This window comes from Lucilia cuprina, chromosome 4, assembly GCF_022045245.1.
Source record: "Lucilia cuprina isolate Lc7/37 chromosome 4, ASM2204524v1, whole genome shotgun sequence".
Classification (NCBI taxonomy): domain Eukaryota; kingdom Metazoa; phylum Arthropoda; class Insecta; order Diptera; family Calliphoridae; genus Lucilia; species Lucilia cuprina.
The window spans coordinates 79,350,363-79,365,057 of NC_060952.1; the positions used below are offsets into that span (position 1 = coordinate 79,350,363).

Sequence of the window (14,695 nt, forward strand, 5' to 3'; positions counted from 1 at the left end):
GTACTGTCTCAAAAAAAAAAAAAAAAAACATGACTTATGAAATACTGTTTTGTTTTAAAAAGTAAATATTTTGTTATTTCAAAAGAGCTCAGTGCTCAGTACAACTTTGTTATTTGTTTATCAAAGTTGTAATATATTTTTCATCATATATTTTATAAAAAATTCTAATTACAGATATTTTATTCACATTTTACTGTAGAATATTTTGTTTACATAACTTGTTCATAAATCATTAGAAAAAAATGCAAAAAAAAAACAAATTTTTAAAACTTAGGGTAGAAAATTTCCCATAATTTCAATTTTAAAGATTTAAACTAAATTGAAGAGATAGTTTTGTCTAGAAGATAAAATTTTATTATTAAACAAAATAATGTAAAACATAATATTTTTTAAGAATCCCGGGATCCCGGTCATTAAGACTCTAATAAAAAAACTAGTATCCATCTGAAAAAAATCAAAATTTTTGGACACCTCTACTATGCACACATTATATTCTTTCTGTCAATTTATTATTTGATACAAATGTTTTCTGTTTTTGAGAAATAGACAATTTTGCAATTTTATTTAATTTCACAGATCAATAACAATGACTTCTTATCAATTTTGACATTATTAAAATTTTTCCTTGTTTATTCAATAAAACAAACAAGGTTTGCAAAAAAAACGACATTTTATATTTCTGTAGATAGATTGATATTTTTTCTGTCAATTTTAATCTTCTTATTGTTTATGTACTTCAACAAATATTCATCAAAATATGCAATAGCATTCTAGGAATTTTTTTTTGTTTCATTCAGTTTTCTATCTTATTCTCTATCTATGTAAATAATAAGAAAAATTGTCCTGCAATGAAGTGGAAAAAGTACAAATAAATATAATAACCTCAATTTTGTATGGATGTCATTCGATGATTTTTTTTTTGTTTTTATGAAGCACGTCTATAAATTATGTGAAAAAAAGTGACAAAAAATATTTTAATAGAAAAATATTATACTCATTTGTGGTCTAGACAGAATACATTGTAAAATTTATTATATTACATATGAATTGCAATCCAAATGTTTTAAGAGGAATTCTGTAGTCATAAAAAATATGACCAAAGAACTCGTAAATATTTCAAATTAAATATTTCAACCTACACTATTTAAGTGAGTAAAATATTATGAGTTTGTGTTAGTATTTGTAATGTAAAAATTTAATTAACAAATTTTTTGACAGGGTAAGATCAAATAAAATTCTATATATTATATATTAAATTCTATAGTAATTTTTATTTTGTTCTCTGCTTAAATAAATTGTGATATCTGCTAATAACCATAAATTTTTATGGGATTTGGTATCGACAAATTATGTATGTATTAAGTAAAGAACAATATTATATATCAGAAATCATACCCTAAAGTTTGTATTGGAAATCGGACCAGATTTGAATCTTTGATATATAAAATGTCCCCTTCAAAAATAGCTATTTAGAGTTCACTATATTAAGTAAAAAAACAATTTGATTTTTGCATCATTTTACACACGTAAGTTTCCGTTTTTTGTCACAAAATTTTAGTATTAAGTTTATATTGTAAATTTTATTAAATTTGTATATAACAAACATTTCAAAATTTAATATACACACAATAGAAATTTTTCCCTAGAGATATTATTTTTTAATAAATGTAAATTGTTATTATTAATTCCGAAAGTAAATGTTAACAACAATTTTAATTGAAAATACAACACAATATAAACTTTTTTCTATTACAAAAATAAAACATAACCTTAAAAAAATTGCATAGTTTTAGGTATTGTAAAAACATTTCTATGATAATAATTTAATGATTTTTTTTTTTTTTTTGCAAATTGCTGTATTTGCCTTTGAGGAATCTAGTATATCTGTGTAAAAACAAGTATTTAAAACGAATTATTTAAATTTAAAGATACATAATAAAAATATGTCTATCAATCTCTTTTGCAGCCTTCTGTATCACATGTGTTATGATTTTTTAAATTAGTATTATTTTAAAAATAATATTATTTTTAAATTATTTACTAAAACATTTTAATTTTTTATATCAACATAAATTTTTTACTACAAATATTAAATAACACTTTTCCGAATAGGTTACTTTTCCTTAGGTCAAACAAACAATTTATCAAAAAAATCAAAAAATTACGAAAATTTGGGTATAAATTACGATAAAAAGCGAAACTTGTGTAATGAGACGAAAATTTTGCAAAATTTTTAATTTACATATTGTACTGATATTAAGATTTTCAATCACTGCACTATGGTTCGGAAGACGACATAAAATAAAGTTATTACTAGAGTGCTTCTAAGAATTGCAGATAGTAATAAGTTCTTTATGGTCTGAGAACATCTACCTTGACAGCATTATGGTCATGTGACATTCTTTGTACATGGTTGCGCTGGTTCATGTAGAAGCCTTTGCTGATGTAATTGAGCTATATTATATTTTGACATAGTAGCCCAGTTGCGTAATGACAGGCAGTATGCAATTAATCCCAATGCATATTGTGACAAGGTAAGGGTAATCACTGGTCTAATGGAAATAGCAAGGTCGGCCCCAACATCAGGTGAAATCAATATTATTTAAAATTTAATCCCCATCAACTAATGCACTATTACCTGTGCATTATTAAAAATGCAATATTCATCTGCTAATAACCCATTACCTGACTTGTGCATTTCTTAACCTCTTAAAGCCCTCGCAACCACGCTTCTGAGATGGCCCTGTTGCTTCAGCAACAGACGTATTTGGGAGTCCGAAATACCCAGCCAACAAATCAGGATCCCTATTTATGTAGGAATTTCAGTATCCCAAAGAATGAAGGAATTTTCAAAGTCAATTCAAACGTAAAAGTTGCCCAAAAAGTTGTAGGTGCCTCAACCATAAGTTTCGTAACATAAAATAATATGAATATGAATCCTTTTGAGAAGGCAACAGCACCAAAAAACTTCACTGAAGTAAGATGTCTACTAAATCAATACTAGTATCCTGTCGGGCAAATGAGACTTTTCTGATCGTTCACCAAATTACATCAGTTCCATTATCTGACCAAAAAGAATAAGGCCGATGATATATTTGGTCATCACCAGTCACCTGCATACTGGAGATATTGGTAGCACCACCTTTCCTTGGGATATTGCAATAACATCAAAATGAAGATTTCACAAAGGTAACTTGGGAAGGAAATGTTGATGAGTCATTGTCTGATTGAACTGTCCAACGATGAAAAAAACGTTTTAAATAGTTTTCGCTAATCCCAATAAGATTTAGTGTACTGATTCCGAATATAAAAATAAAATAAAATTAGTACCTCATTAAATTTTACAGAAGTTGCTAATAGTGGCCTAAATGCATCCAGACGTATAGATATTCGATAGGACCTAGTTTCAAACACTTAGCAGTTTTGTTTAAAATTTTTAGAAAATTGTCATGTGCAACTGACATTTTGGAAGTCACCCTATATATAATTCAAGTTAAAGGAATTATGAATCTGAAGTTTTAGTAAGGTCAAACTCAAGCTATGCTATATTAAACAAGTAAGAAATTATATTCGGGTGAGGCCGAACATATAATACCTTATGCATGTTAAAAAAATAAAATGTGATTTAGTTTTCAAACACTTAACTATAGAGTTCATTATGGTCTTTGTCGAGATGCGATTATATTAAATATAATTATGAACTTAAAAGCCTTATTCAGCGGGTTCAGTTGTATGGGGGCTAGGAGAAATAATTGACCGATATTAACTATTTTCAATAGGCTTCATCCCTGGGACAATAGAATACCATATTTTGTTGAATTATCTCCAAAATTGGGACCTGTAGTTTGATTACAAAGTTTACATGGACGGACAGACGGACTCAGACATGATTCTAATCCGATTGGTATATTTTAAGGTGGGTGGACCAATGTTATTGTCCGTTTCAAACAACAGCACGAACCCAATATACTTCTCCAACTAAAGTGGTGTACGGTATAAAAATTCTCTTGAACCGAATAAAATGAATATTAGGAAAAATATATAATAAATTTACAATGAAATAAAAAAATAATAGTTTAAACGTTAAGCTAAAAAATAAAATATAACATAATTTTGTATTAAAATTCCCATATTATATAAACCAAATATATCGATGCTTTTTTGGAAAACAGTGGGTGTTAGAGAAAGACAAATATCAGAACACTGATAGGGAATTGAAAATTCTTTCAAAAATATATATTTTTTAGTTTTCTTTTGATCTGCATTAACACACATCGATTTAGAAGTATTTCTAAAAAAAATGTTACTCGGGACACCCTAATACATGTTTACATATGAATTTAACACATACATATATTACAATTCTAATTAAATAAATACATACAGGAAATTATTACAAAACATACATTTACGGTTTATTGTTAAAAATTCAGCCATAGTAAGTAAATATTTAAACAAGAGAAAATAATAAATATGGGTATTATAAATATTTTTAATTTCATTTCATAGTATTATAAATATTTTTAATTTCATTGCATAGTGGAGCAAAATGGAACATAAATATATCTACCATTTCAAATTTTGTTTGATAAAAATAAAGGATTATTCTGATTTGTGTTTGAATATGCTTTATAATGCGTCTGTTTAGGATTAAAAACTGCCATCTTGTTATTAAAATTTTTGAAATATTTAAAATAATTATTATTGAAATAAGTAATTTTGAACGATTTCTAAGGACAATGAAAAAAAAAAGAATAATAAAATTCTGGGTCAGCTCCACTGTATACTGCATTACAGCCTTCTTCAAATTATACTATATACGTTTCGTCCTTGCACATATATTGTGTCCTGAAAATATACAAATTATATGCCATTCAACAATCATTTGTTTCATTCAACAATCAAGTATAAAATAAATTTCTTTGTGTTTGTTTTCTTTTTTTTGAAAGATATGTAAACGTTTTCTATAAAAATAAAAAATATATATACGTATATAAAGAATAAAACAAAATGTGCAAATATATGCAAAATTTTTTCTTTTGTACGTTTATGTACCATATACATTTGTTTTTAAATTAAATGTAAATAAAATTGATTTTTTGTTATGCATGATGTTTCTTGAAAATAAGAAACAAATAACAAGTTTTAAATGTATGTAAAAAATTTGGTTTATTTCGTTACCAAAAAAAAAAAAATCCTATTTAATTAAACAAAATTTTTTTTTTTCAGAAAAAATGCTATAGAACAAAATCAAACACCATATCAAATAGAAGTTTTATGTTAAGATGCTCCGATAGAGGTGGATGTTGAGGGCGTTTGCTGTTAATACACAAAACTTGTTTTATCTTGCAACAATTTCTATTGATGTATTTTCTTTAACATGATAAATAAATACAGTGTTTTTTAAACAACAATCATGTATTTCATTCAAAGTGTTTTCAACTGCAGTAAAAGTATACTATTAGTATACATCAACACGCCCAAATTAAACTTGTATTTTTTGGAAGGAGTAGGCGTATTTGTTTAAAATTCTTTATAAATAAATGGAATTCAATTATATAGAATTTATATTTTTCAAGGACATACTTATGTACCCATATATATATTTATATATATAAAACTTATATTATTCTTTACAAGAATTCTGTCTAGAGCAAAGAGTTTTCATGTCAAAAAAAAAAAAAAAATTGAATAAGCATAATGTAAACAGCAAAAAAGAGTAAAGTTTACTTAAAGTCTCAACTATATTTTTCTTGAGGCATTGTCGGAAAAAATATATAAGCTTCTTTTGTGAAGGTTCACTGTTACACACTATAGTTTAACTTGTTCTTAAAAGATTACAAAAAATGTTTTTTAAAAAGTTTTCTTAATACAAAAAGGCTTTAACTTGGTTTTTATATTCTTATTTACCTTTAAAAGCAAAGAAATCATAGAAAATCCGAGTAAACCTCTTATTAGCAACTAGATGTAAAGATATATTTTTTTTTTCTAAAAATGAGATAAATCAAGTTTTTGTTAAAGTTAAGACAATGGAGCTAAAACTAATTACATACTACTCCTGGAAAATATGAGTTTTTCTGAGGAATCCTTGATTGTCCATACCATTGTTAAGAAGGTATTAAAAGTCACCATAAATATCGTGTTTCTGGCAGTCAAAGGTCACAAGAATATGTATTTTACGAATATCTCATATGCGTTAAAGCGAAATAAATCATAATGTATTATACATAACTTATTAATACTGAATTTCATCGGTATGTTCATTAGGGTTATAATTAATATTATAATAATAACGTGTTAGCCACTAGTGTTCTAATAAAGAAACCCGGTTTCTTGGGTCATTTTGGTGCAAAAACCTTTCACGTTGAAAATTTTCATTATTTCACCTAGACCCCATAGAACCGTACCGCGCATATAGGGCTTTCGGTACATCTTAATTTTCTGCAAATCTGAATGTTACTGATAATTTTCGTAATAATCAGACTCTGAAACACTGAGAAATATTTATCTAACACCCAACAAATTATATGTATTCTTGATCCTTATGAAATTCGATCTATATATGTCCGTCAGTCTGTCTGTCTGTATAAAACACGTTCACGTTAATATGAAGCAATGGAACTCCATAAAATTCACTCAAAATATTCCTTAATGTCTTAAGCAATTTAGTATTGAAAATCAGCTAAATCGGTTAAACGGTTTCAGAGTTATATGAGAAAACTTAAGACAACCTCTAAAAAATGGCGATTTTTCACATATTTATTTGTACTTTCTACAAAAACTACTGCAGATAAATCGATGAATTTTGACATAGATACAACTCTTAACGCCACAGACAACATTGCTAAAAATCGGAAAAATTGATTTTATATACCTCCCATACAAATGTATGTATTCCCGGAAAATGCGTTTATTTTTAATAACTTCCGTTAGAATATCGATATCTTTACAAAATTTTACAAATTAAAGATCTATGTCAATAGATTCATGCAAAGGAAAAACTTTTTCATCAGTCTACAATTAGCCATAGCTTCCATACAATCAATGTACCTCCCGAAAAATTACTTAAACCCCCATAACTCATTACCTAATTCAGATAATTACACAAAATTCACAAAAAGTATTACCCTTGTATAGAGAACCAATACTGTATTTTTTCAATCGATTCACAATTGGTCATAGCTCCCATACATGGTCCCCTCCCTAAAATTAATTAAACGCCCATAAATCTTCACCTAATTGAAATATTTATACAAAATTTGCCACGAATGTTACTTTTATATACATTAATATCAATATCAATTTATTTTTTTGTTACAGATATGGGAAAATATTTATGAATGTAATGCGACATTTTTGAAAGAATAAAAAAATATAAATTTATTAATAAAGGGTATATAGTATTCGGCACAGCCGAATGCAGTACTCTTACTTGTTTGTCAACAAATTATTAAAATATTTCGAAATTAAGGAAAAAATCAGTTTTATTATTAAAAATAATTCACATTATTACTTATATACTATTCACTGGTGTAGTTCCGGCCCAACTACACGTTCTTACTTGTGACACTTCTTTATACCAAAAAATTCTGAAGTTGTATTAAAATATTTTAAATTTCGTTAGAGTAAATATTGAAAACATTAGAGCATTTGCAACTTTTTTACACTCTGAAAAAGTGGTATGATATTGAAACGTTAAACAATTTTTATAACTGTTATAATTTTTATAAAAATTATAACTCAATTGCTCACGTTGTTAGCCGGTAATGAGTATTAAACTAAATTTCTGAAGAGGACATCAAATTTGGACAATATATATATTTTTAAGTCGGTAATGACCATTGAAATCATTTTTGAATGAGATGAAGATATTTTAAAATCAAATAATCGTTTTAAATAAATTGAATGTCGTAATTACATAAAAATTTTCACAAAGCATAATTCTTTAATTTATTGCTTAATAATAATTCTATTTAAATAATTATTTTCATATGTTTTAAATAAATAGTAAGTAATAAATTCAAATTGATTTTATTTAAAGAAAGAAAAAAACACATATATACATACATACTTCCGCAATAACATAACCACAAAGGAAACAACATTTCGGTTCAGTTGGATTTTACAAATTTTTACAATTGCATGCAAAAAATATGAATAAATTTACTTAAAATTGTACATTTATATGTGCAAATATGCATATATACTTTTTGTATGCATATGTACCTACATAGTATATATGTACATTAGGGCAATAATTTTATTAATATTTTTGCAATAAAATTCTCATTTAAGAATCATTATAATAGAATCGAAAATATTAATATATAAAATTTACATATGATTTTCACTACAATTCAAAGAAGCAATAAAAATATTTTTAATGTAAAAATTTGGTTATACACCTAATGCACCTATAACTCTTTTTCGTTTATTTATAAAATGTCACACTTTTCACCAAATTTCAAAGTGTTGGCAAATGACCAGAAAAAATTTAAAAAAAATAATAATTTTTTCATATGGAAAAAATTTAAATGGTATGCAGAATTTTATATACAAAAAGTCTACAAGTTTAATGAATGGTTTTTAAATAATTTGCAATTTTATTTCGATGCAACAAAAGCTTTTAAATTTTTTTAAAGGTGAAAAACAAATTTAAATTGAACTCTATTTTAATTTGCATAAAAGTTACTATAGAAATAAATAGTTAATTATTTAAAATTATTGCCTTTACACAAAGTTAAATTGTAATTTATTGGGATTTATTTTTATACTTATATGAGCCCAGCAAAAACTCGGTTATTGCTTTTTATTTTATAAGCATTTACTTTCAATGACAACTAATTACCGATGGTAATAATTTTAAGTACTCTTATAATGACTTACACATACTGAAATAATAAAGTATTTTATGTTGAGTTTTGCCGTTCTCTTTGCACATTATATTGAATTGCGAGTTAACACACACACACACATAAAGAAAATAAGCGAACGTAGTAAGTACTTTATTCTAATGTCAATTCTGTGTTAAAATAATGAGTTAAAATACTAATGAATTAGTAGTAAAAAGGAGGCTTTTTAACATCTTAACTCATTACATTTCAATGTATGTTTTTGCTGGGTATTATTAGTTCCAAATTTTTTACATTTATTATTATTATAAAATTTTAGTTAATTTTTAGTTTATTATTTGTTTATTTTATGAATATTAAATAGTGCAAATTAATTTAATTTATGTAAACAAAATTAGAAACAAATATACAGGACAATAGAAAAAAATTATTAATTTATGAAAATTTTTGTATTGTTTACGAAATGTATAAGAAATTCATAAAAGCTTTTTAAGCCAAAAACTATTTTATGTTGTGTTTTTGTAGCTGTTGTTTTTTTCATGGTTATCAACAAATTTCTATTAGTTCAAGGGCCATTAGTCGCCATAAACCTAAGTGATTTATCAACAATAAATGATAATTAACAATGTTGGTATTGTTACAACCATGAAAAAACATGGTTGTTATAATCACGTTCTAAGAGTAACATATTATGGTTAATATTATGATTGTTGTCTAAACATATTATTGTTATTGTAAAAATTTAAAATATCATATTATGATTAAATACAATTGAAATATTTTATCATAATATTTTTTATTAACTATAATATTGTTTGTTATACATGACTATATTATGATCCAATGTGATAAAAAATTCGTTAAGAGAAATGTATGGAAATCAAAAAACAAAAACTTACATTACATACATGACGCACAAATTTCCATTTGATTCACAAAATTTTAACTACATTATTCTACACAAAGTGAAATACTGATTCTTTTAGCTGAATTTATTGTAGCGTAAAACAACACACGCAATAATATGTGTTAGGTGTGTGGCTATATTTGTTTTGTTGTTGTTCCAACAGAAATAGAACAACATAACATATAATGGTTATTTGTAAGCTTGAATGATTGTAATATGTTTTCATTGTTAACATTATTTAGTTATTGACAATGTTTACAGTAACAACATTGATTAAATATAATCAATATAGCTATTATATGTTTTTAATTAAAATATATTATTACAGTGAACATAGTTTAGTTATAGTAATCATGTCGAACTATGTTTTTTCTCTGCGTATACAGACTTCATATTAAATACTGAGTTAGAACACTTCACCAAAAAGCCCAACCAATCCCACTTCATATGTTATTGCATACATTGGCAACAATAAAAAGCAATAACTTTAAAATAGACCAAATAGTAGACGTACTTTAAAATCGAACACACCTACTCTTTATAACACAAAAATTTTAAATGTATTCAAATCTATATCTTAATCAGATATAATTTTTGCATTCTACTATTTTCTTAATAATTTTGTGAAACTGTTTAGTGATAAACATATTTACAACTTTAGTGATACAATTTTTAAAGTGGACTGGATCAATACGAATATTTCATGTATATTTGTTAAGCTTAATGCTGATTTTAATAAAATATTGACCAACAAATAATGTGAGCATTGAATTGATGTTACCGCCTACATTTTGTGTAAGGTAATAACTAACTCTGTGTCAGGTACATATGTGCATTAGAATTAAGACTTTCACATTTAATCAATAGCCCTAAAATTTACATTTTAATCCTATTCGGGGCTTTAGTTGTATAAGGGCTAGGTGAAAAAAATTGATTTTCAAAAGGATTTATCCCTGGGACAATAGAAGATCATGTACCAAATTTCATTGAATTATTTTAAAAAAAAGTTATCACAAAAAATTCACACAGTGATATATTTTTACGCCCCTTTCAAAATAGTAAATCTCGTCTGTTTATCATCCTATTTTAAATTAATTTTACAAACTTTCAGGGATGATAGATAATCGATAAACGAAAATAAAACTTGAAAATGTGGTAAAATCGATCCTCGATTTTCGAGTTAGTCGGGTTTGGCAGATGTGCCCCTTTGGCGTATGATGAGCACATTAGTATGAATCGATTGAATGGATTCTTAAAAAGGCTGTTACTCGTTCCACCATATATACATACAAACAGGTAGACATGGCCGACCATATAATATCCTACAATAAAAAGAAACTTTTATATTGAATTTTACCTTAATTCCAAAGTATTTAAGCAATTTATTGATAAAAAAAATTTTCTAAATGACGCATTATATAGGAGAATAGGTCAAACCAGGACCAGCTAGCCTGTCGGACAGACGGACGGGCATGTCTTAATCGACTCAAAAAATGATTCTGAATCGACTGGTATACTTAAAGGTGAGCACCGACCCATATTTTTGTATGTTACAAACATCAGCACAAACGTATAATACCCTCCCCACTATAGTGCTGTAGGGTATACATGTCTTACTTCAGCCTATGCTTCAAGAGGAATAATTTCATTTATTAAATAAATTAATAAAGTTCTAGAAAACAAATACTAGAATTATAAAACAGACTTCTTATGAAAACTTTACTGTTGATTTGCTTCCACTTACAGTTTAGGATTTTTGTATAAAAAACTTACTTATATCGTATATTAATTTAGCTTGAATTTTAAAATCTGATAACAGCACAGTCCCCACTTTTATATTCATACAACACACACGAAACCAGAAATATAGAAAATTTCGATTAAATCCTGTACAATTACTTTGTCTTAATAACAATCAGGTTAAGTATCTCAATACCTTTCTAAGAAAATCTACGTTAATTGCAAAAATCATCTTTATTTGAAAATATTCAAATTTGATTTCAAATCTTAACCCTTTATTAAATAAACCATCAACTGAAACAATGTAAAATGGACATAATTAAGCATAAAAAGTTTAACTAAACATAACGTTACGATAAAAGAAAATCACTTTAACTAAATTAAATTTTTTTTCATTATTATTTTTTCGAAGAAGAAAACACTACAAAACAACAGAATTCAACTTTTAATATAAATAATGAAAACTTTTTCTCAAAAAGTTGTTTTTCCTTTTTAGGTTTCTACGTTTTTATTTCTTCTTCCTTTGTATTATTTATAGCTTTTTGGCAACATTTTTTTTTTGTCAGATTTTTTTGCTTGATTGTTTGTTTTTACCTTGTTATTGTTGTTTTTATAGTTGAAAGGAAATGCTCCCACACCCCAAATCATGATAACATATTACTACAAATCAGAAAATGTAAATGCTGAAATACTTTACGAAAATGGTTGTAGAAAAAAATGCAAATTTTCTTTTATTTTTTATTTTATTTATTTTTTTTTTGTTACTGCTCAACCTAAAAACGTTTAATGTATTCGAATGTTATAGAATACAAGTGGAAGAGTATCAGAATGATTGTGTTGTTTTATGTAAATTTAAATTTTGTTTTATTTTCTTCCTAACACATTTAAATGTACATAAGAAAAAACCTTTTTAACCTACTAACAAATTTTAGAAAACAAAAATCATTGTATGTATTAACTGAAATTAAGTCGACTTGGTTTTGAGCTTTAAAGAAAAATTTGAAAATAATTGGAGATGAAGTTAAGAATACCTGTAAAAAATACATAGATTTTAAAATAACTTTTTGGGTTTTTTGATACAAAAATGTATTTTAAGATGACTGCTAAAAGTTGGATCATATTTATATCAAGGCTTTATACTAGACACTTTAGTTAAAATAAACAATAGCTTATTGTACTTAATTCCTCGACCTTGATATTTTTAAACAATAACGTATATTTTAGTTAATTTTGTAATCCTTTTAATTTGCATATTGTACTACTATACAATGTAGGGTAAAACAATAAAATAGAAAGTATTCTCTAAGAATAAAAAGCAAAAATAACATCTACATATTTGTTTTTTTTTTGTTTTCCAGATAGAGTACAAAAACTACTTTCGCAGAACCAAACTTAAAAACAAATAAAATAGAAAACTTGTAATAGCAAAAAAATATCAGCAGAATGTTTAAAGTTTTTTTGCAAGAACGTACATACACTATGTCTCCAGCACCTTTGGGGAATGATGATGATGAAAATAGAAAATAAAATAAGAATATGGTTTTCAATTGCAAAGTGTGTGTGCGATAGTCTTAAAAAAACTAAAAACTACACACTCCCTAACTCCTTTTTTTAAAGTTAACAAGCACATTTTACCAAAAAAAAATAACAATAATAAGTGTTGTGAGTGTATTTGCCATACAAATGAATTTCAATGGAAACTTAACAAGAAAAGTGAAAATAACGCCAGCAACAACGACAAAAGCAACAATATTCCCATCATCGTTATCATTATCGTCGTTCTCAGCATTGGCAACAGTAACGAAAAACACTACAGTCACAAATGTTAAAGCTACACTATCAAATACAACAGCTACAGCAAAAGTTTCAACAGCATCAGTTGGCAACTACAACAAAAATACCATCAACATCATCCTCATCGTCATCAGCATTAAGAAATATTTTATCTTGTCTACTTTTACTTCCTGCGCATCTTTTACAATCTACTCCTCGTCAATGCCTACGTCACCGCATAACAAGAAAATTACTCAACTTAACTACTCCATGGGGATATGTGAGTCAACAAGAACAACGAAAACATCAACAACTAGAACAAAAACACAAGCAGCAGCAACAACAGCAGCAATTTCAACATCAGCAACGTTATCAAGACTATCAGCACATGAACAAGAAAAACAACAAGAACAATATCAAGCTCCAAGAACAAGGGCATCAAAGACAGAAATTACAGAGGTGATGTTACCACCACTTACATCAATGTCATCAAAACAAATACAAATACTAACGAGTCGGGTCTACTATATAATGGACAAAGATGTTGAAAATATACAAGTAGCAACAGCAGCAACATATACAACAGACAAACCACTATCATCATCGTCATCACTATTACCACCACTACAACAACCACTATTAACAAGAAAGGCAAAAGCAAAACTACCAGCAGAAGCATCAACAACAATAGCAACACCTATAGCTGGGTATTTGCCAATGCTAGCAACTACGACAGCCTCAAAAAATTGTAGAAAACCATGTTTAAGTATTAAAATGCCCCTAAGACATTTAATACTAACAATAATGGCAGTTGTTGTTTTTAGTATGGGTAAGTACGACTATTGTATTTGAATGTATCTTCTAAGTGTGTGTGTTTATACATATATTAGCATTTTATATCGTGAAATACCGAAAAATTTTCATAAGTAGGTATATTTTACTAAGTTCAGTTATGGAGAAATGAGAGCTATAGATGTCATGTGATGATATAAGTTTAAAAAATTATTCTGATTTTGATCTATCAATTGATCGAATCTATCATCCAAGTGTGTGGGATGTGTTTATACATATATTAGCGTGTTTATATCGTGAAATACCGAAAAAAGTTTCATAAGTAGTAAATGAAAGCTATAGATGTCATCTGATGATATAAGTTTAAAAAATTATTCTGATTTTGATCTATCAATTGTATGGTTTGATATAAACCAAACTAAGATTTTAAATCCGATGAGGTAAATAAGACTTATCACTGATAATTTAGTTGTTATTATTAAGCTATACTTACCTGCTGGGTTGACCACAGTAGGCTAGTTAGTAGTGTGCTAGTTTATCAGAATGTGGGTTAAGTTATGTTGGCATTAAATTTTTTTAGGATTTTACCATATGTTTATATACTTTATTATACTTTCTCATAAATATTATA

The 14,695-nt window shown here is 26.6% G+C and overlaps 1 protein-coding gene across 2 annotated transcripts in view; it reads left to right on the plus strand.

Moving 5' to 3' along the window:
* Window positions 1-14,695, plus strand: part of LOC111681974 (chitinase-like protein PB1E7.04c) — a 35,037-nt gene that overhangs the window by 7,238 nt on the left and 13,104 nt on the right. For both annotated transcript variants that reach the window (XM_046949798.1, XM_046949799.1), the window contains exon 2: window positions 12,858-14,101. In XM_046949798.1, coding sequence (XP_046805754.1) covers window positions 13,183-14,101 — 919 coding nt within the window. In that variant the 5' untranslated portion in view covers window positions 12,858-13,182. The remainder of the gene's footprint in view (window positions 1-12,857; window positions 14,102-14,695) is intronic.